A 22,072-nucleotide genomic window follows, 5' to 3' on the forward strand; every position below is an offset into this window, starting at 1 on the left:
ATGACTTCACAGTAACTAGACAGTGCCAACTCAGCAGGTACAGACAGTAATGTTTGGTGGTGGTTGCATGTGTTCTGTTACAGCTGTTGGATCTTGGAATCAGAGTCTCGGTTGTTCCAGATCTGTATGTGCCTGAAGAAACTCAGAGAGCTTTGCGTTCCCCCTTGGCTCCTTTTCTCTCCCTGGGGAATTGAGAAATAAGGAGCTTGTGGTTGAATGTAGAAATGGCCATTGCAAACACCCTGGCCTCGTCTGAGGCATTGCTTGGGGCTCAAGGGGCCATCTGTAACTCAGCACTGGCCTTGGAGGGAGGAGCAAGGGACTTGGACACAAAAAGCTAGAGGGTTGCAGTAGGGCTGGAGCTGCTGCAGGATTTGGGAGTTTGTTTTCCCTTCAGTCTTCACTGTATTTTCAATAGAGTATTAGTAAATCATTTGACAGACCTGAAGTATATATTTTATTCAATACCGAAATTTAAATAAAAATAACAGATTCAGAAGCTTTTGCTGAAGTGTGTAGAAATGCATATGTTTTAGTATTTATAATGCATTTGTTTTAGAGACATGCATCAGTAATACTGTTTTTATGAATGCTAATGCCACAGGAGACTATAAAACCATCCATTTGGATATGATCAGTAGTGGCTGGTGAATCTCACCACAAACTGTGTCAAGTATACACAAACCAGTCTAATCACATTTCATTAATTAATCAGGGTAACCATAGAAAAAATTGCAATGTTTGAGTTTGACAAGACTTCAGGTTCTAGCAGTCATTTGAGTTTTTTCTACCAAATTATGGAATTGTTTTTATTCTTGCAGGCTGGTACTCAAGCTACCTTCCTGTCCTCTCTTGAATAAACCAAAGGCATTAAGATACTGGCAGCTCTAGTTTTATAGTGAGTAGTGTAACTTGGGCATTGAATTGCTTTTTACATCTGCCTCTCCTGGTGTTGTTTAGCTCTCTGACTGGCAGGAGTAGAGTTGTGCTCTGGAGAATCTGCTGTACTTGCCCAAAAAGAACATCAGTCTAAGAAGTGGGGGACAAGTGACCTCCCCAAGTGATTTTTACTTACTCTTAGTGAATTGATAGGTGCATAGGATAGATAGATAGATAGATCAGACAGTGAATAGTTCTCCTGTTCCCCACAGAGCTAGTTCAGAACTAGTTCAGTGCTCAGGAAAACCCCTTGCTGATGTAATCTAGTATTAAGTGGCTGTATTGGCCCGCCTTTGCACTGTGTCTCTGTAAGTGCTGTTCCTGGCAGTGATCTCAGAGGTATTGCTGATGCTTTTGGAACCACCTGGGTTTAGGGCTGAAGTTCTACCTTTTATAGGTAGATGTAGACGATATAGCTGTCACAGACATAGAGACGATGTAACTGTCACACAGGAACTGCTGTCTCAGCTAATGGTGACTAATTGCATCCAAGTAATTGTTTACTGTGGTAATTTCTTGCCTGAGGTGTTAAATAATGATTGAAAATAACTATTTATATTAGTAAGAGTGATCAGATCAGATTTTAAGAGGCTGAATGTAAAGTAACGTGGCTCCTGCTTTTATGTGAGTTCTTTTTGGTGTCTTTTGATGTGACTTCTGGTATCTTTGTCTAGTTTCTCGGGAAGACTATGATTTCCATCCCTTTTAACTACTAGACAAGTACATAAAATTGCATGCTTTTTAAACTAGGTATTTTGTTATTGGAAAAGATTAACCAATGTATTTTATAAAGACAGTCCATTGATTAGGATATTATATAATGTGCAGGTAGAAAAGAGATATTCCATACATATGTATTTCCTGGGTCATGGAGTACAAGACCATTACATTAATCTGCATGGCTAGTTCCATTATTTTAATTTGTTTTGTTTTATTTTTGTTAGAAGGGGGTTTGCTTAAGGGATAATCTTAGTGATAAGAACTGTATAAAACATTTTAATAGGGGCAGTAACACATCTTGAAATAAAATTTAGGAACTGCAAGCAAGCGTAGCTTTGGGGCGTACTGTTAGTGATGCTTTTGTTTTTATTAGACTAATTAATATGTATGGAAAAAAAACAGAATGGCTTTTGGGTGCAACAAATCATTCTTCACGTTTGAAGTAGGGGTAAATTAGAAAAATAGATTGTGTCTATGGAAAAGTCCTATGGAACATCTTCTGTGATCCCTGGTATAATAATAGATAGTAGAGCTGCTGTGCTGTTATTCAACTGTGTGTGAGAGGGGGTTATAACCTCTAGCAGCAGAGGCAGCAGGAAACTCTTTCTGGATGAATGTCTTTATTTTAAAGAATAAAAAATATGCAAAATAGTTGGGGTTTTCTGCATCATATATTTTAAGAGTAAAAATTTGTAACCAACTGTACAAAGCTCCTAGTTATATATATCCCAGTTATATATCTTGTAACTTTGGAAGAAATTGGCTCGAGTACTAATTACTGAAGGGGTTTATTTAAACTGGGTTTTTAATTTTCCATGGTTTTTACCACTAAGCCTTCCCTCAGACAGAGTTTATCTGGCAGTTCAGTTTTCTGTAGCACACAGCCTCCAGGATCTAGGAGTAGTAGTACTTGTTTTTATCAGGTGTGGCTGTAGTACATAAATTGCAAAGTGGTTGATCAGGAAGGTGATGGTTTTCAGGCTAAATGAATACACTGGAATTTAAGTGTTATGTGCCAGTTGTTGAAGCTGCCTTAGGTCTTCTGTGAGCTGGTAGTAGCACTATGTGGTGTTGAACTGTAGCTCCAACACTCTGGATGCTTCTATCAGCTAATACCACTGATCTGCCCATTTACCTCCTCCTGTCTTCATTAAATAGATTATGAGTACCTTCAGTGCTTTTCTTTTTAATTGCTAGGTCTGGGTTCCTTTATCACAGACTTCAGTCCTACTCTTTATTCTGGCTGTAGAGGAGCAGCCTCCAATCAGAGACCTTTTGTACACCAGGAAATCTGACTATAATGGAAATGCTTAAAGAAAGTGCACATAACCTCAGGATTGAGTAAGGTGCGGGAAAAGCCTGAACACACAAGACTCAAGTAGTTTTGATAGTTTTAGCAGTGTTATTTTTTCCTTTCTTTGGGCCAAGATTTTTATCTGGCTGTGAGGGAGGGTCATTTGGGAGCTACTTCTACTGGTGTTACTGGCTCTACTGCTGTCACCAGGGCAAGCGGTAAGCACTTTCACCCAGAGCTTTTTGTTTTGTGCTCAGTGCTGGGTACTGCCGGATGTCACTTCCTGTTGCTGATTATATGAGGGCTGAACTTTCTTGGAAAAAATAAATACTGGCTTTGTCAGCCAACAGAGATCTGGAAAAAAATACCTTTTCAGTTTTGTCAGCAAATTTCCTTTTATTTTTTATTAAGGTTTGGCATAGTACAGTGAAGTATAATGTAATCAATGAAATTAAAGTACTCACATACCAAATATGCTAACCCGTCTTGGAGCATAAGGATTTTCCCTTGTAACCTACAGGCATCTCTTCATAGATGTTAAAATCTTTAGGGCATATAATTCTCATTAGCAACATGCAAGTTTTCTGCTTGAATCTGTTTCTTCAGCTGGAAAGTTTCAAGGTCTGTCTTTTGCCAAGTACATTGTGTTGGTCTTCTGTTGTAAATCAAAAAGTAATGGACTCTGCAAGAAGAATCCCAAGTGAGACTTCCTGCTCACTGGAATAGAAGTCTTAAATTCACTTAATATTTAGAATTCTATTTCTGTAGGCCTTAGTATTTTTCCTTTCTTTTTTAATATAGTTATTTTAAAAACTAAAATAAGTACTGCATATTGTACTGAAGATATTACAAAAATTTCTAGAATGGGGAAAAGTTAAAAAAGGCTTATTTTGAAAGTAGCTTAGATTTGGAGCACAGTGACAATTTTTCTTCTGTCTCAGCCTTACTTGTGCTATGTTAAGGCAATTTTTGGACTTTCCATGTGGGACTCTGAATTTCATGTCTGGGTCTGGTTTAGCCACACGTCTTGCTGTCCTTCAGTTGAGTAAATATTGGAGAGACCCTGTCAAACATGTCCACATCATTTCTTGGGTATGTTTGCCTCTACTGATCTTAAGCATCTCTGATAAAGGAGATTGCACAATCTCACAGACAACTTGTTCTGGTGTATCGCTACCCTGAAGAGCTCTTTCTGTTATCTAACCAATGCTTCATTTGCTGTAGATTTAACTCTGCCCTCCTCCTTCTGTACTTGATGAGACAGATTTATCAGTATATGGTAATTAGATGAAAATAGTTGTCATATTCATCACTAGCAACTGCTTTTGTAGTTTCAGCAGTTTTCCAACAGTTGTACCCTAGGGGCCTTTTATTCCCATCATGATCTCCTGGACTGCCTTGTTTTGTCTATGGTTTTCTTTAATTGTGGGGATCATGAGGCTTAACAAAGGGATGAGTCCTGGCTCTGGTGAGGAATCAGTGCTGCTGTGACACGTCTGTAGTGTTGTGTCCAGTGCTGGGTTTCCCAGGCTGAGAAGGCTGTGGTGCTTCAGCCTAGAGTAGAAAGAGCTCTGAGGGAATCCTAATTATGCATATAGATTGTTAGATATACTATATAGAATACTTGTTAGATTATTATCAAACTTACTGGGAAAAAAAATGGTAAAAAAGGAATAAAAGAAAAAAGAACAAGAAAAAAACTGTTTAGTGAAGTGTTTTTAGTATGCAAAGGCATACTTTTTTATTGTGTTTGGTTTTTTTGTTTGTTTGTTTCTTTTGTCATCATCCCCCCTCCCCCCACCCCCAATCATCCAGAAAATTAGTTCTTTGCCATATCTCGCTTATTTCCCAATATTGTTGCTTGGGCTGTCAAGCTGCCTTTTCCCTGTGTCTCCAGAATAACCTCCAGAGAATTGATGGTTGGTTGACTGATCAAATACATTTTGAACTTTAGAGGAATAAGGCAAATATTTTTGAGTAGAGTTTGTGTTTAAAAACAAGTCTCCTTGTCTGCTTTTGCTGCTAGTTTGAAATGAAATATTTAATTACCCTCATGAAATATGCCTTTTCCCTAATGATTTTGTATAAAATTATTTCAGATGTTCACATTTTTGATGCAGATTAAAAAAGTATGATAGTACTGATGAAGGAAAAGGAAAAAATGGGTAGTTTACACAGCAGATGTTATAATGTCTCGTGTAACCTAGTTTTAAGTCACATAGGGCTTAGAAAAGGGAAATGGTGTAGTTTGCAATTTTTTTTTTCTCTGAAAGTCATTGTAAAGATTTCCTATACAAATATTTCTCACACTTTCTTCCTCTTCTATGTGTTCATAACCTTCTAATTTACACCTCTGCCACCTCTTCTATTTCTTCTCACATAAAATGTCTATATCCTCTCATGATGAAAGCTTCTTCAACTCTTGAAAACAAGTGCAAAGCAAACTATTTTCTGAAAGACTTGCAATATTTCTGTAAGGATTTTGCCTCCTAAATGATGTTATGAATATGGACCAGTATATCTAGAACAAAACAAAATTTTCTCACTTTTGGGGTGCACCTGGCAAAGATGGATTGGATTAAGGCAGTTTTTCTTCAGCATTTGTGAGTCCCTGTGCAGGTGATAAGGAGGAGGTAACAGCTCTAAGCCCCAGCAGAGAGGATGGCTGGAGGAAGTAGGATGGTCCCATCTCAGTGCGGGAGAGCTACTAAGTTTGCTCAATGACTCTTGTATGAGCACATTGATGATACAGAGCAAGATAGGGTTCTTCCAAGTGAGTTTAGCACTAAGCTAAACTACTAGAAAGGGTACTGTTAATTTGGAATAGAATTATCTACTCTCAAACTTGCTAGAAAGCAGTTCAGCACAAGCAGTTGTCAATACAGATGGTTTAAACACTGTGCCTTTTAAACTGGAACTAGCAATATGATATTTGAATAAATAACAAAAGCAAAGACTGGTAAAATATGATGCTTAAATTTCAGTTCTAATATTTTATTGTTTAAATTATTTTATTTTATAATTATTTTAATAGTTGGTCTTTTATTACAGATGCTTTTAAGTGATGTCCTTTGCTGTGTCTGTTGTCCTACTACCCTGGTTTGGGTTTCAATTTTTTAAGCTTCTACAGGAATCATTCAAAGTCCACTAGAAATTAGGCAGTCCTTTTTGGTGGACTCAGACAAGCTTTCATTATGGCCACTCAAGCATATAAATAAAGTGTAGCTTTTATAGTAAAAGTTATAAAATCTTCATGATCCAGAACATGCAGTAGTAGTGTGTTATGTAATAACACTCTTTCTCCTTCTTGTAGGTCCTTTTGTTCTGCATCACAGCTGCTCTGTTCATGTTCTTCTTCAGGTATGTTACTGGTGTATCTATTTATGTTGTAAAAATCGTTTTGAACAGTGTTTTTTAGAGCTTACTGCTTTTTGGTACTCCTCTGTATATTTTTCACTCAAGGTGAATTGACTGGAGTGCTTCAGTGGTGTCACCCAGTGCTGTGATCATAATAGGGCTAAAAAGAAAAATATTGAGTTTTCTGGAAAATACACTGATTACTTAAGGAGTTTCATCTCCTAAGTAAGACCCTGGAGATATAACATGATGTGAAAACAACTGAAATCTGCTTTTCATGACTCTTTTTAAGAGCTCATGGCAAGAAGATAACATTTTCTCTTCTGGTAAAAATAGAGGAGAACAGGAAAATCAAATTTTGCGGTCTTAAATAATGCCAAATATTTGACTCGTGTGCGGGTGTAACTACCTTCTTTCAATTTCAGAATAAAATTGTTTCACATGTTTTCACAAGTTATGAATTATATCCATGTTTTAAAACTTAAGAGTGGTGGGAGGTAGATGAGACACTCATTTTAATTGCTTGTTTCTCTCTCAGTTTGCAATATAGGTGTATGTCATTTATCTTATTTCCCTTTAAATACCAGACCTCTCAAGTTTTCTTCATTATATCTCAAATTGGAAAACTGCTTTTTGAAGTAACCTTTGACTACAACCCTTTGGCTTAGAATTTTCTGCAGCATGCAGCCATCTATGGTTCTTCAAGCTGTATGATCCCCTGGTAATTGCAGAACTCTGGAAACTGCAGCTTGTTTTTCATAATTCCATTACTTATGGATATTGGCCAAGAACAGTCTGTGGATAGAAGAGTGCTGTTAATTTAGGGGATTTGAAGAAGTATTCCTCCTTTCATCTATAACCTATTAAGAACCTTGCATTGGCAGTCTTCTTACTTTATTTTCTTCTGTGTCTCTGAGTTAAGCCATAACATCCTCAGAGAATTTGACTTGTTGAGGTTAGACACCTGTATGCATGCATGCTGGTCAAATCAACTCAGAGCACTAAAATTCTGGTCAAAACAATAAAGTTGTATGGTCTTGGAGGAAGCTAATTGTCTCCTACCTATGTCTTTGGTAATGAAGTGGTGTTTTAAAGAGAGCTTGCCAGTTATATCACAGAATCCTAGAATAATTTGGTCTGAAAAGGAGCTTCAAGGTCATCTAGTTCCAACCCCCCTGTCATGAGCAGGGACATGTTCCATTGCACCAGTACTCAAAGCCCCATCCAGCCTGGCCTTGAACACTTTCAGAGATGAGACATCCACAGCTTGCCAGGGAAACCATTCTGGTGACTCACCACTACATGGTATATCACAGTAAAGAATTTATTCTTAATACCAAATCTAAGTTACCCTCCTTCAGTTTGAGGCCAATACCTTATCCTGTCACTACATGCCCTTGTAAAAAGTCCCTCTCCATCTTTTCCTGTGGCGTCTCTAGAGGTGAGAACTGACACAGAGCCCAGACATATTTGGTGAATTTTTCCCCGACCTGACACAGAAACACTGGCAATTGAATGGTCTCCAAACCACTTTCTCTTCTAAAATAGTGACTCCATGCCAAGGCTGATGGAATATCCTGTTGAGCAATCATCAACAACATTTAATTCCTTTCGTCTTTGTGTTTTAACAGTGGAATTAAAATAGAGACTCAAGTTTAGTTTAATTATTGGGGAAAAAATTATTTGTAAACACCAATGAATGTATTGAGATAAATTTGTCAAAAATAATTAGCACAAATTAGTTTTTGCGGTGTTTTTTTTCTTCCTTTCTCAGTATAATCAGTTTTGTGAGTCTTCTTTTGTGTGAAGACTTCTTCACATACTTTCCTAAAGAAACCAGATATAAAGGGGTCTGGGTGAAAATACCTCTGGATATGAACAGAGTCTGGTCAACTGCCCAGGGAGAAGAGACAGCAGAGAGGTCACTTAGTCGGGTCTCAGAGTTGTCCATTTGTTGGAACTGACTGTGATTGTGAGCTGGTTGTTGTCTGAATTGATAAGTGAATTAACCATTGATGCCCTTCAATCTTGCCTTCCAAGATTTTGGACAGCCCTTGGAAAAATGCTGTTGGAGTCCTAAAAAAGGCAATCTTCCTGTCTCTGTTGTCATCTAAAGCAGAAAGTAATTGGGAGAGTCATTAAATTACATTTCCTATTTAATGGCTCAAAATTGCTTCAGCCTTTTTCTTAATCATAAGTGGATCAAACTGGCAAAATCGTGTTCATACTTTTGGAATTAACACCTTATTCAAAGTCAGATCTGTTTGGCTTGTAGAATATATTCCCGTTGACTATAAAACACTGTTAACTCCTAACAAGCATTCACTGAGCTGAAAACCAGAACATTCTCTTTTGCATTTTACTGAACTTGTGCCCAGAGTGGTTTTTTGTCCTCTCCATCCAATTAAATGTCAACAAAGGTATTGAGAGCAGTAGCAATTATGGTCACTAAGATCATATAAAATGTGTTTTATTATTAAAGATAAAATCCTAATATCTATATGGTGTGATTTGAAGCTTAAAACTTTTCTAAAAAGAGATTTAATGTAAGTCTGACTGATGCTTGGGAGTCAAGTGTTGCACAGAATAGAAGAAAAGTTGTCTTTTATTTTCTGAGTTCATATGAACTGCCTCATCTGAGGCCATCGGGTTCTCTGATCTTAAAAACTATTACTGTCCCTAATAGGTAGCCCTGGTTGGAGCTGCATTCCTAACAGCTCCAGATTTAACTAAATTTGACTGATTTTTCTGCTCTGGATAGTTTTGAGTATTTGAATAATTTTCCTTGCACAGCTTGTACTGTGATACACGGTGGCTGCATTGGACTGAGCCAGTGGTGCTGATTGGGAAAGCATGGAGAGCACAGATGCTCCACAGCATTCACATGGGCTTTGGTAACTTTTAAGTAACTGCATACCAGCGTGACTTTAGGTAATCTTAGCTGAATCTTAGAGAATTAAACGTTATTTGAGTTGGAAAGTTCAAAACTGTTTTCTACGTGGAAGAATTGAGATGTGTTCTATACATCAAACAACTTCCAGGGTAGCTTTCAGGTTGCCAGGTTAAAAGCAGCCTGTAAAGCTGAGTTTGCTTAGTGTTGCTTCTGGAAGGCCAGTGTTCTGATTGATAGTCATCCATTAAAAGAGAAAAAAGAAATTGTACTTAATTGTAACATCATCATGCCTCTCTCTTGAGGTGGGTGTCTTCCTACCTACTCCCTACTGTTGCAGGAAATACTGCTGTAACAGATGCATGAGTCTTGGTCTGTGGAAGTATAGATATTGTTCTTCTTGATTTATTTGAATATTTCCTTTTCTAGTATATTGATTGATCTCTTTTTTTTTTTTTTCTGAACAAATTCTGTAGTAATGGTCTGTTAATGAGGCAGGTGTTTCATACTAGTTGAAAACATCACTAAGCAGCCTTGATATTTATTACTGGACTTTTCCCCAAATTCTGCTGGACTGTTCAAACATTATTACATCTGCCACAGGACAAGAAAAAGAAGGTGCTAAATCTCAGGAGTAAAGAAGTGAGGTTGCAGAACTGAAATGGTATAAGAAAAAAACAGGAATAATTACTCCAGAATAGATAAAGCGAGAGGAGAGTCAGAGTGAAACGTAAATTCAGAAGAGCAACATACAAAGGAAGAGAGTAGGAAGAAAGTAGAAGAGAGTAACCAAAGAGGGAAGAAAGAAGGTCATGTCAGGAGACTGGAAAAAAATAGAAGAATATACTTCAAAAAAAAGCAGCTGAGATGTAGATGATAGGTTTACAAGTAACAAAGTTATATTTACACTCAGAGGAAGCATATTTTAGTGCAGTACTTTTTTATTTCTTCTCTTCCATCCTCATCTTGTGGTACTTTTCTTCTAACTTGGACCTCTGTTTTTTCTCAAAATGCTTCTGCTCCTCTCCACTGGAAGTGATGAAATTAAGATGCATCACTCATTTGTAGATAGCTGCAGTATACACAGTGTAGCGGAAACTGTACATGTATATTTAATTCACACATATAGGCAACCACAGTTGAAACAGGATTGTCCCCCTCCCACCTATATTTCAAAGGTATATTCTTAGGTATTTCCTAAGAATCTTGGATGCAGAAATGTGTCTGAGGAAAGGAATGTTCTCATATCTGTAGGATATTGTCTGTAGGAATTAATTTTTAGGTGATATTGAATGTTCACTGGGTCTGAATGTTCACCACTTACTCAAAAAGCCCAGTACTTAATGGTGTCATTTGATGTGTTGTGAGTAGGACTTCTTCACAGTGTGCTACTTTCCTAAAGAAACCAGGTATAGAGGGGTTTGGGTGAAAATACCTCTGGATATGCACAGTCTAGGCACCTCTAGTTCCCTTCAAGGAGAGGAGACAGCAGAGAGGTCACTTGATCAGTCCCCAGAGACCATTCTTAAAGTGTCTTATAATAAAAGTACAGTTTTCTTTAATGCTTTTTTTAAATTGCAGTTTGTGTGGAATTAAGTTTGTGGGTAGAAAGGTTTTGATTATACCATGGTTTCGTGCCAACTTATTTCAGTTTGAATAATTCGTGGTACTGTCCAGAATACTCTTCTAGAGTAATTTGGTACAATGAAATGAAGAAGCAGGAGGGATCCTACAATGTGTAAAATAAATATTTGTAAAACACAGTGCAATTGTTTTTTTAGTCGCAGTTTCATTTTGAATAATGCGCAAGAGATTTTTTTGGAAGGGTGATGCATGGCTGTGCATTTTTGTGCTTGAAGAAATCCACTTAATATAAAACTTGCAATCTATGTACAATAAATGAACACCTACATAGAAATCCTATCCATATGAACTTAGAAAATCCAGTAATTTGGGTGAATATGTGTTGGCAGACTACAGTACTGGTTGCTATAGTAGTTAAACCTTAGACCACATACCAACAGCTTATAATATGCACATGTTAATTCATCTGCTCTGAACCTTAGAAAGCAAAGCCCCACCTATGAGCCGAAACCAGCTATTAAGGAAGGCTGAATGTTTCTGATGATTGATTGATCATGAGTTGAGGACGAAGGCTGCCTTCTCTAAAGATAAATGCTAAAGTGTTATTTTCTGAAACAGTAATTTCAGACAATCTGAAGTTACTGCTGTGATTTCACAAAGCAGGACAACATGTTTTTCATAACTCAGGATTTGCATAGCTCACAAGAGAAAGCTCTTAATCTCTTAATGCCATTTATATATTATGTGCTGATTAAAAATTGTTAGTGGAAAAAACACCTAAGAAATGCAGATGCAGTGTTATATACTCCTACTAGAGTACTGAAACTTGTGTAAAGACACTGAAACCTTTGAGAAAGGTCCTTTTGTTTGTAGAGCCCTTTATGCTATCTCATTAAGGAAATTCTAGCCTCCCAAATTACTGCTATTTGCTCTTCTTTCTCTGTGAAACACATATCCTGTAATTTATTCAGTATTTTAGACATGATATTTCAAAGTGCCTTTATTTTCTTTTAAAAATGTGTGGTACCAGTGCCATGTTAGTCTCTTGTTTAATTACCTACACTGCCTTCTGTGCTGAAGCAACTACTTGAAAGATATTTTTGCCTTGTAATTTTTCCTTCCTGCTGCAGTAGAATCAGCAAGCTTAACAGTCGGAGTTGCTGTTATATGGATTTAATATGAAATAATCTTCCCCTTTCTTATAAAGATTATGTTGGAGCCTTTTCCATTTGCTGTAGAGTTACAGGAGTGCATTAAAAGCTCTCTGCTGTTGAATTATTATGTAATAAATCAGAAGAAAAAACAAATGAGGATTTTTTCCATGTTTATATGTTTTTTACTATCCTTATATAAACATCTCAAAGTTAGTGATTCAAAGCATTGTTTTGGTAAATGTCATGGAACTTGATTTCTGAGGTATTTTGGATGACCTGGTGAGTAGATGAAAACATTCAGCCTCCTAAGAAATGCTATAAATACCAGTTTGCTTTATTTAGTGTGAGCAAAAGTAGAACATGGATTGCAGGAGGGAGTTGGGGATGAGAAGATAACCTTCTGAGTTAACTCAGGCGCTTCTGGAGAGGCTCACAAACCAACTAAAAATGCTCCCCAGAGACCTGCTGCTGGACTTGCACAGACTGGGTTCAAATATAAATATGGGTAAAAGGTGAGCTAATCCATGTTCTGTTTATCTACCAATAGAATAAAAAGTGAAAAAGGATTTTTACTCTTTTTCTTTTCATGAAGCATATTTTTTGTTCTCTCATAGTCTTTTAGCAGACTTCCACTGCATTTTAGTTTTTCTCTTCTGTTTCTTTTTTTTGTCTCTTAAATCTTGCTGTACTAAATAATACTTTTGGATTTGGTTTGCAGGGGAATTTTGTGGATTGCTCAATTTTGTGGAGCTCTGATCCAAACTGCTGCATTCACAGGAGAGGGAGACTGATCTCCTCAGGCTAATGCTGGACATACACGCGTAGTTCAGAAATTATAAAGATGCATCTTAAGCATATTTTTATTACTGCAAGAATTTGAGATTTTTAGATTTTCATACAAGTAAGAAGAATATCTGGATCTAGAGATTTTACCCCAAAAAAGTATATTTAGGGTGGAAAATTGCAGTGTCCAGCAGGATTAAGAGTGGCATCTCTTAAAGTTGGTTTGTGAGCCTCTCCTGACACTCTTGCACCTTCATTGTTTGCAGTGGCTGCTATACAATGTCCATGACCAAATCCCACTTTTGCAATTTTTGTGTTCTTATATTTTCAACTGAAAATCATTATTTTTCACCTTTTCATTTGGGAGGTGCTGGAGGAAGAAGACAAGAGTGTTATTCATAAAATTAGAAGAAATCCATTTTGATCCCCAACATAGCATTAAGGAGAACTTTACAACAATTAGATCTTTAGCATGTCTCTGGGGCCTCTTTCCAGGAGTCATCTTCAGCTTTAGGCACCTGTCTGATTTAAGTTAGGAAATAGGAGGGAAAAATGGGCAGATCAAAGGCAGTTCTCATCTTGTGTAGGTTTAACCCATGTTGAGGAGCTTCCTCTCTCTAACTGATTATACAGGGGATTGTGCACTAAACTTACTTGCATAGCTCCAGGTGGAGTACATCTTGCTTATCATTTTTCTTTAAAGTTACCTAGAGATCCTGTTAAAATTATTCTGAGGGATGGTAAGTGTTTGGAATTAATGAAATGCTGAGATACTATGATTTTAAGTTTTTTTCTAACCTATTCTGCATACATGGCTCATATCATCTTTCCATTCCTTGGCTTTGAGATGAAAAAAATTTACCTTTTGTTCTGCTAATAAATGCAAAAAAAATCGAAAAGGACATGTTTATTAAAAATATTGTTTTAAGTATTGATTTTTATGGGTTATTGCCAGAAGTTTTGGATGGAAATTACAGGAAAAGGACAACGTAGAACAAACTGCTCTCCTGCTTGGAAAAAATATATCAAACACCTAAAAATATCCTTTTAAGTTCTAAACAGAATTACTGTAATTTTTACAGTAATATAAACTTCAGGAATATAAACTTACAGTAATATAAACTTCAAAACTTCAGTTAACTCTGTGATCTCTTTAGAGCCTTGTCAAGAGGAAAAAGTGAAAGTATTTATACCTTTTTTTGTGTCCTAGAGATGCATCTTTGGAACTGGAAAGATTTAAATTTGCCATTATTTATATTTGTCTTTGAAAATGTACATGCCAGTTTGGTAACAGTATTTGAAGTATTGCTTTAAATTAGAGACTTGTCATCTAATGTTAATTTTATGAAGTTTTTTTCTACTACCTTTTCTTGAGAAAGAATGTGTTAACAATATATTTAGTTTAGTGATTAGAATGTAGCATTTAATATTTATGTTTGCCTTATGAACATATGTGTTTGTGATAGTGAAATGTTACTAGAACAGACTTAGTCTTAGGATACCAGGAGTTATTGGACTAATTTCCTGAAAATACCCTGAGAGAAAATTTCTGACATTTTGATAGTGATCGTTGATTGCGTGATGCCTGTTGTATTTACAGTTTCTCCCAAGGAAATGCACATCACGTCAGCCTTTAATCCTTGTACTGGTTATTTTATGTCATCAGCTGTGGTGTGGCTGTCATGCCAAACCAAGCAATGTCACCACGTCTGTGCCTACCCCCAGAAGAGGTGCAGAGTGCATGTCCATATGCACCACAGGAAACTAAACCAAACTTGAGAGTCCATACTGCAAGATTTAGGTGTTCAGAGGGACAAGCATAAATATATTTACAGTATTTCTAACACTCCATCTGGTAGTAAGATCAAAGCAGCTGTTACCTGGTGCTGAGCCGTGTGAGTGTCATCTCTGCCTGCTCCCATCTGAGCCGGCAGCTCTGCAGTCTCCTGAAAAGCAGGTGAGAGTGTAGGAAAGGTGAGTTAGAGTCACAGTGACAGTGTCACTGTCAGCAGAGACAGATGATTAGCATTGCTTTCCCAGAGTTGTGATCGACTGGGAGCGGTGGTGATGGGAGCCAAGGGGAGGGAAGGGACTGGGGGGAGGCTCTGAATGGGGCTATGTGCAGTGGGAAAACAAATGCTCCTCTTGAGTGCCTTTCAAAATATTTTTTTCTTTGGATCCTCTTGAGGATGACTGATGGATTATACTGAGTTTCAAAACTGGCTGTTTCCCCTTGACCTACTCCTGTTATCAGATGCACTGCTTGACCAGAAAAGAAAAGAGAAATGTGAGGAAGAGAGATGGAACAGAATCCACAGTGAAGGAGTAAGAAGCCAAGCAGGACAGTTTTGACCAGCCATGATCCAGCTGTAATTAAAGGAGTAGGAGAACATGGGTGGTTGCATTATTAGGGCTGTAGTGCAGCTTTTTGTCTTTGGGTTTACCGAAGCTCTTCAGATAAAGTACTTATTTAAAAGGATAGTGGATCATCAAAGTAACTAATTTGCAAGTCATCAGGTAATTTTTTCCTTTTTTTGTTTCTGCCTCTTGATCTAACACAGAAACATTACACCCTTTTGCAACATGCTTTCTACAACTCTGTTTTTATATGCCTAAGCAATACCTAAATGTTATCTGTATCAAATGATAGCCCAGAATAAAGGAAATCATTGTCCTTTTGGCTTTTTACAAAGGATAGATACTGCCTTCAATCCCTTGAACCACCTTTCTTGTTATGGGAAGTTTGCCAGTCCCAGTACATACTATTTTTCACTTTGTCTTTCAAGTTTAAAAGCTAGCAGTGGATTGAAATGAGTAGGCAAGTATTTCATGGTTGTATTATACCCTTGTCTTCAAACTAGCTCTGTTCCTGAAGGCATGAGCTGTGGTTAGGTCAGGTCCAAATGAGAAGTATCAAATGTGTGGGCTGAACTTGGGTTAGTTTTCATTTTCCCTATGTTAATCATGCTGCTTCTGATTCCTGCAGTCTGCAGAAAGGCTGCAGAGTAGGCTTTTTCAGCTGCCAGTGAGGGAGAAAAATTATGTTCTGTTTAGTTCCTATCTTTCCTATCTTTTTTTGTGGTTGTAGTTTTTCATATTGAGATGTGCTGGTACATCTGTTCAGTGGTGATACCTGTGTCAAAAGTCAAGAAGATTCTTTAAAGAATCTTTAAAGCATGTGACTTCTCTTTTGTTGGGCTTCACTGCTTTTAAAAGAAACAAAACCCCTTTTACCATAAATTCAGAAGTCTTGCTTAATTGCTTCCTGTGGATTAAGTAGTACCAGTGATTTTACAGCTATAGGGGAAGAAAGAAAAAAATTTTGATAAAAGCATCATGGTTTCTATTGCCACATTGCATGGTACACATGACAATTTGCATGCTAGGAAGTAAGTGAAATAGGGATTTTAGTATTGTGCATGCACTATTAAAAATTTATCTAATTAGCCTACAGAAATAATTTATTTCTTTAGGAGTCAAAATGCAATACCAGTTATTACAAATAATCCATTGCATTTGCTAAATCAGTAAGTTTACTCTTGTATATAAAATTACAAACTTTTGAATGTAATGTGAAGAGATAAAATTTAATTTACCATGTTTAGTCACTTTTAGTCATATGGTACATAGATTCCTGGAATGTATTTAAACTTTTTCTTTCCAACAGTAAATCTTGTCCTCGTTTTAGCAGATTGCTTTACATGTAGCTGGATCCAGTTGCACAGTCTCCTCAAGAGAGGAAATGCGTTGCCTGCAGACAAGCAGTACAAGAATTACGGCTGTACAATAGGGAGTATTTTTCCACCATTATCACTTTTCAGTGGAGATTCTTTTTCAGATATGTAACAGTGACTCAATGAACCAGGAAAGTGTTTACCTGCAAGGTGATCTGGTGGTAACAGGAGAAGCTTTTGAGGGCTAAAATTTCAGGCGTCTCTGTCCAGAGCCATCCCCAGTGGAAGAAAAAGAGGGTCTCCTCCCCTTCTTTAGGTTTTGTCAGTCAATCACAAAGGGCTTTTGTACTGCTAGCATATTGATGTGTCTGGGCTTTGGCTGTTTATCATCTTCCTGTCATCCTTAAATGCAAAATAAAAGAAAGGAAATAGTTTCTGGTTCTCAGGCTTTGAGAATAAACTGCTTGTGGCTGCTGGGGACCTCGGCATCCCAGCTGCTCTGGAATGCCTTCTATGGGGATGTGATCACTGGCACTATCTCACATCACCCCTGTAGCTCCCAGGCACTGGCCAGAACAAGGCTGATATTGCAAGTCAGATGATGAAAAAGCAATTGAGGTTCACAGATTTGATTTCTGTCTTTGATCCTGGCATTAAAGTACCAAGCTCTGTGAGTGGAAGTACAGTGCGGACAAGATTTCTGTCGCTTTAATCCCACTGCTAAAAAGATCCATTCACAGGATGTAGGGATTATCTTGTATTTTTGCAGGATTTCAAAACTGTAAATGTATTTTATTTATGTTTTTTTCCAGCACTGCAAGCAATTAGGTTTTCTTCTTCCTTATTGAAAATTATTTTTCTGTATGACTTTTCATATGTCTGTACTGTATAGTAAAGATTTAGCAGCTAATTGACTTAGCCTTTCACATGCATTTGAGGCACTTTACATTTTACATACGGAGTACTAAAGGAGAAGATTTAAGTACCCTGCCAAAGGTCAGAGACAAAATTTGTGTGCCTTCAAGCCATGGAGTTCCAGTCCAGTTCTTAAATCACAAGACTATCTCTCCTGCATTCTTGTTGCAGGACATAATTTAACTTTGAAAAATGGAGCATGGTAGAGAATTGCTGCCAGAGAATTAGGTAGAAACTAGTATATAAACAGCTATACAGAACCATAGGAAGAGGCAAGAGACAAGGATATTATGCAGAATAGTGCTGAATGCTTTGCAGAAGTCCAGGCAGGTGACATCACTCGCTCTTACTTTATCCACCACCACTGTAACCCCATTGTGAAAGGCCTCCACATTTGTCAGGCACAATTTACCCTCAGTGAAGCCATGTTGGCTGTCAGCAATCACTTCCTTGTTTTCCATGTACCGTAGCATAGTTTCCTGGAGGATCTCCTCCATGATCTTGCCAGGCACTTGTGTGAGACTGGCTGACTTGTGTTTCCTGGGTCTTTGGTTTTTTTTTTTTAAAGTGAGAATTTTGTTTCCCCTTTTTCAGTCTCTGGGAACTTCACTGGCCTGCCCCAAGTGTTCAGAAAGGATGGAAAGTGGCTTTGTTACTTCATCTGTCAGTTTCCTCAGGATGTGTGGATGCATCTCCTCAAGTTGTATGGATTTGTGTACCTTCAGGTTTCAAAGATTGTCTCAAACTTGATCTTTTCCTATACCAGATAGCTCTTCTGTTTCCTGGTCCCTGACTTTTCTTTGTGCAACTCAGGTGGTGTTGCTGGAGCACTTGATGATGAAGACTAAGGCTAAAAGGTCACTGAGTACCTCATTTTCCTCCAAATCCCACGTAACCATGTCTCTCATTTCCTTCTAGAGAGAGCCTGCATTTCTCCTTTTTTTCTTTTTATCGCCAGTGTACCTACAGAACCTTTTCTTGTTGCCCCTGGTGTCCCTGGCCAGATTTAATTCTCTCAGGGGTTTTTCTTTCCTAACCTCATCCCTGGCTGCTCAGGCAATTTCTCTGTATTTCTTTCAGGCTACCTGTCCTTGCTGTCATCCTCTGTAGGCTTTTTTTTTTTTTTTTTTTTTTTTTTTTTTTTTTTTTTTTTAGGAGCATGTTGTTTATCCATGCAGGCCTCCAGGCATTTTTGCTGAACTTTTTCTTTGGCATGCACCACTCCTGAACTTGAAGGATATGATCCTTGAGTATCAACCAGATTTCTTGAGGCATTCGGGGCCTTATCCCATGGTATTATACCAAACAGCTCCCTGAAGAGGCCAAAATCTGCTCTCCTGAAGGGTATTGAGCTTGCTGTGTGTCCTCCTTGCAGCCATAAGGATCTTGAACCCCACTACTTTATGATCACAGCAGCCCAGGCTGCCCTTGAGCTTCACATGTCCCACCAGCCCTGTCTTGCTGAGAACAGTGCATCATAGCTCCTGTCCTTGTTGGCTTGGACCTCATATCACTTGGAGAAGGAAGTTATCATCAACACATTTGGTACTCTTTACTCCTCTTGTTTTCTTTGCTATCCCAGCTCAGCTTAATTTCTTTTGCCCATTTGTTGCCTGTCAGTTCTTCCTGGTTTTGTTGCTGTTGCTCTCTTAAAAATAGTTACCTAGTTTTACTGAGCTGAGGGTCTGTGTAGTTGCTTGTTTAAATTAGAAAAGAAAATCAGCTCCTGACATTAAAGAAACAGTGATCCTTTTGAGCAGCAGTTAGGAAAAATTTAGGAACCATCTATGTATTAACAAAATCTGCCTACCTGTGAAAGGAGAGTCATACCAAGAAATGAACTATAATTTTTAGAAGATGGATTTAGAGTTCAGAAATCCCTGCTTGTCATTTGAATGTTACCTGTCTCTATTTGATTACTACAATCCTTTGTGGCGAGACTGAGTGGTTGCAGACACCAGTGTGGTCATGAAATAGAAGTCCTGAACTGGTAACTCACACTCATCACATGTTTCTGATTTGATAGCAGACAGGGCAGAAAATCTCCGTTTCATGAAAAGCAGAAGGCAATTACATTGCATTAGAGTCTACATGTTTTGGTATATATTTTTAAAATAAATAGTCTTTCTGTTTGTGTAAGGGTTGCATGTGATCAAATATTTTACGTGTAACTACTAGTAGTGCAAATTGAATATATATTTGTAGTCCAAAGACTGCAGTCCCAAATATGGCTTTTAGCATATAGCATTTGTATTTCATTTTAGAAAAAGGCATATTTTTAACTACAGGCATTGGAAATACTTGAAATTCTGTTCCTGTGAGCTAATTGCTGACTAGAATAGGAAAATAAGGGCTACTTTGTGGTTAAATGCTTGTGGTCTTTCTTTTGGCTTTTGGCCCTTAGATAAAATGTCAGAGAAAGCACAGTAATGGATAATGGCATCTATCAGTGTACCCTGGACATAATTTGAAGCCTGTCAAATGTCTGCTACTTTATAAACATTGATTTACATAGTTCTTCATTCTACCATCTGCTTATTTGGTTGGAAGAGTATAAATTATGTCATAGATGATTTTCACAGACATGCTTCAGTTCATAAAGTCTCAATTTCACAGAAAAAGAAACTGCTGCAAGAAAAAACAGTTTCTTCTGTGAAACTGAGACTTTATGGGCCATTTCAAATACTCTTAAGAATGAGACATTCTTTATTCTCTTTCGTATGTTTGATACATTGACTAGAAACCATACTGAGGAAAGGATTCTAGTCTTACATTTTTTCCTAAATAAACCTTACCATGAACAAACCAGATCTGAGTAATATAATAATAAATTTTAATTCAGATTCTGACTCTACTCTTACATTAATACCAAACCATGTTTCTCATCATCAGGTGAAAGTGTGGTTCATTTTAATTAACTTGTAAAATAACTTGGATTTCACTTATGGTGTGAATAAGATAATTAAGAAGTAGGAGAATCTTGTAAGATAAGTAGATAGTAAGTGAGGAAAACCCTGAAAAAAAATTTAAGTTAGAACAGTCATATTTGAGTATTTGCTGAAAGGAGTAAGATTAGTGCATTTTAGATTTAAGTCTGTTTTGTAAAGTAGGTGGGATACCTTACGTGTTTTAAATAGTAATTTTCTGACATGCCAGAGGTTTTTTCTCTATACATTTGAATGAAAACATATATAATTTTTTTCAATGGGACAGTACAGTAGTGTTCAGCCCAGAATCATGCAAATGTCAAAAATTCTGGTACGATTCCTCAAATAGACTCTTTGAAGACCCTTAGAAGAAACAAGGAGGTGAATAACAGTGTGCACAGTTATTGATGAAGAATGAATTGTGTCAAGTCAATCTGGCTTCCCTCTGTGAAGATTAGAGGCTTCGTTGATTCAGAAGTAATAGAGGATATCATATATCTTCAGTAAATCTTTAGACAGACTCTCATGTGACATTCTCATAGGAAAGGCCAGAAAGTACACTGTAGAAAAAAACCCTCTTACTTAAAACTGGCTGAAAAACTCGAGTACTGAATTTACCATCAGAGTGGAAGGGATAATTGGTTCCATCCACAGATTTAATATCAAGCTCTACATAATCATCCTCTACATGATCATTATTAAAGTTGTTGAACAATGAGACCAAACCTGTCTTCCAAGATGTCTGGCTTTTCCCACAGATTTAATGAATATGTCATTCAGAGCAATTTGGTGAATTGGAAAATACTCCCAAAATATACAGTGTAAATTGGTGGAAGGTTCTGCACTTTAGAAAAAAGAATCAACTTTACAGGTGGAGAATTTGGAAGCTCTTTGCGGGTCACAGCTCTTCATAGCAGTGTGTAGGAATTAGATGGCAACCTGGACATGAGTCAGAGTACTTTTGAGATGTGGAAAACAGCAATTGTAATTGGGTGTATGTGGCTGGTGGCCGGATGGACACAGCCAGAGAGTTGTCATCAATGGCTCTCTGTCCAGGTGGAGGCAGGTGGTGAGTGGTGTTCCTCACAGCTCTGTCTTGGAACACAGCTCTGTTAGTGGTCTTCATCAATGATACAGACAGTGAGACTGAGAGCACTTCCATCCCTGGAAGTGTTCCAGGCCAGGCTGGATGGGACTTTGAGCAACATGGTCTAATTGAGGATGTCCCTTTCCACAGCAGTGAGGTTGGAACTAGACAATCTTTAAAGTCCCTTCCAGGCCAGAACATTCTCTGATTCTTTGATGATGCAAATAAAAGTACAGCATACAAAGCATGTGAAGTTACCACTGATCTCTCCTTAGTGTCAGTAATGTCAGCTGCAGTGACAAAATTCATCTGTACATGGACACATTGTGCAGAGCCAGAGCAGAATGGAAGTGATCAGACATTTATAGAACATATTGTTTGAGAAACTTGAAATTACTTGAAATGTTTTGTTTACTCTAGAAAGATGTTAAGCTGATAATAGTCTCTCATGTGTGCAGTACTTCTGTAATGAGGACAAGAATAAAGGACTCTCTTTTGGGTAAAAAGCAAAAAAAAATGGCCTAAAATTGCAGGGTCTAGATGTGGGTTAGAAATAATTATATTTGAGAAACTTTCTAATATTAATACTCACTAAATAGTGAGGGATGGTTTGATGGCCAGTGTTGACGTGAAGGGTAGACCTGCAGTCCCTGTTTTTGATGGAGAAGCGACTATCTGAAATTTCCTCTGTAATTTTATGTCATTATTCTATATGACCTGTGGTTCTAAGTTCAAGTGTGGTTATGAC

At 37.5% G+C, this 22,072-nt stretch overlaps 1 protein-coding gene across 1 annotated transcript in view; it reads left to right on the forward strand.

Moving 5' to 3' along the window:
* TMEM135 (transmembrane protein 135) overlaps positions 1-22,072 on the forward strand; it is a 159,897-nt gene that overhangs the window by 94,021 nt on the left and 43,804 nt on the right. Inside the window, exon 6 of the mRNA XM_038152078.1 lies at positions 6,267-6,313. Coding sequence (XP_038008006.1) covers positions 6,267-6,313 — 47 coding nt within the window. The remainder of the gene's footprint in view (positions 1-6,266; positions 6,314-22,072) is intronic.

The sequence above is a fragment of the Motacilla alba genome, chromosome 1, assembly GCF_015832195.1.
Source record: "Motacilla alba alba isolate MOTALB_02 chromosome 1, Motacilla_alba_V1.0_pri, whole genome shotgun sequence".
NCBI lineage: Eukaryota > Metazoa > Chordata > Aves > Passeriformes > Motacillidae > Motacilla > Motacilla alba.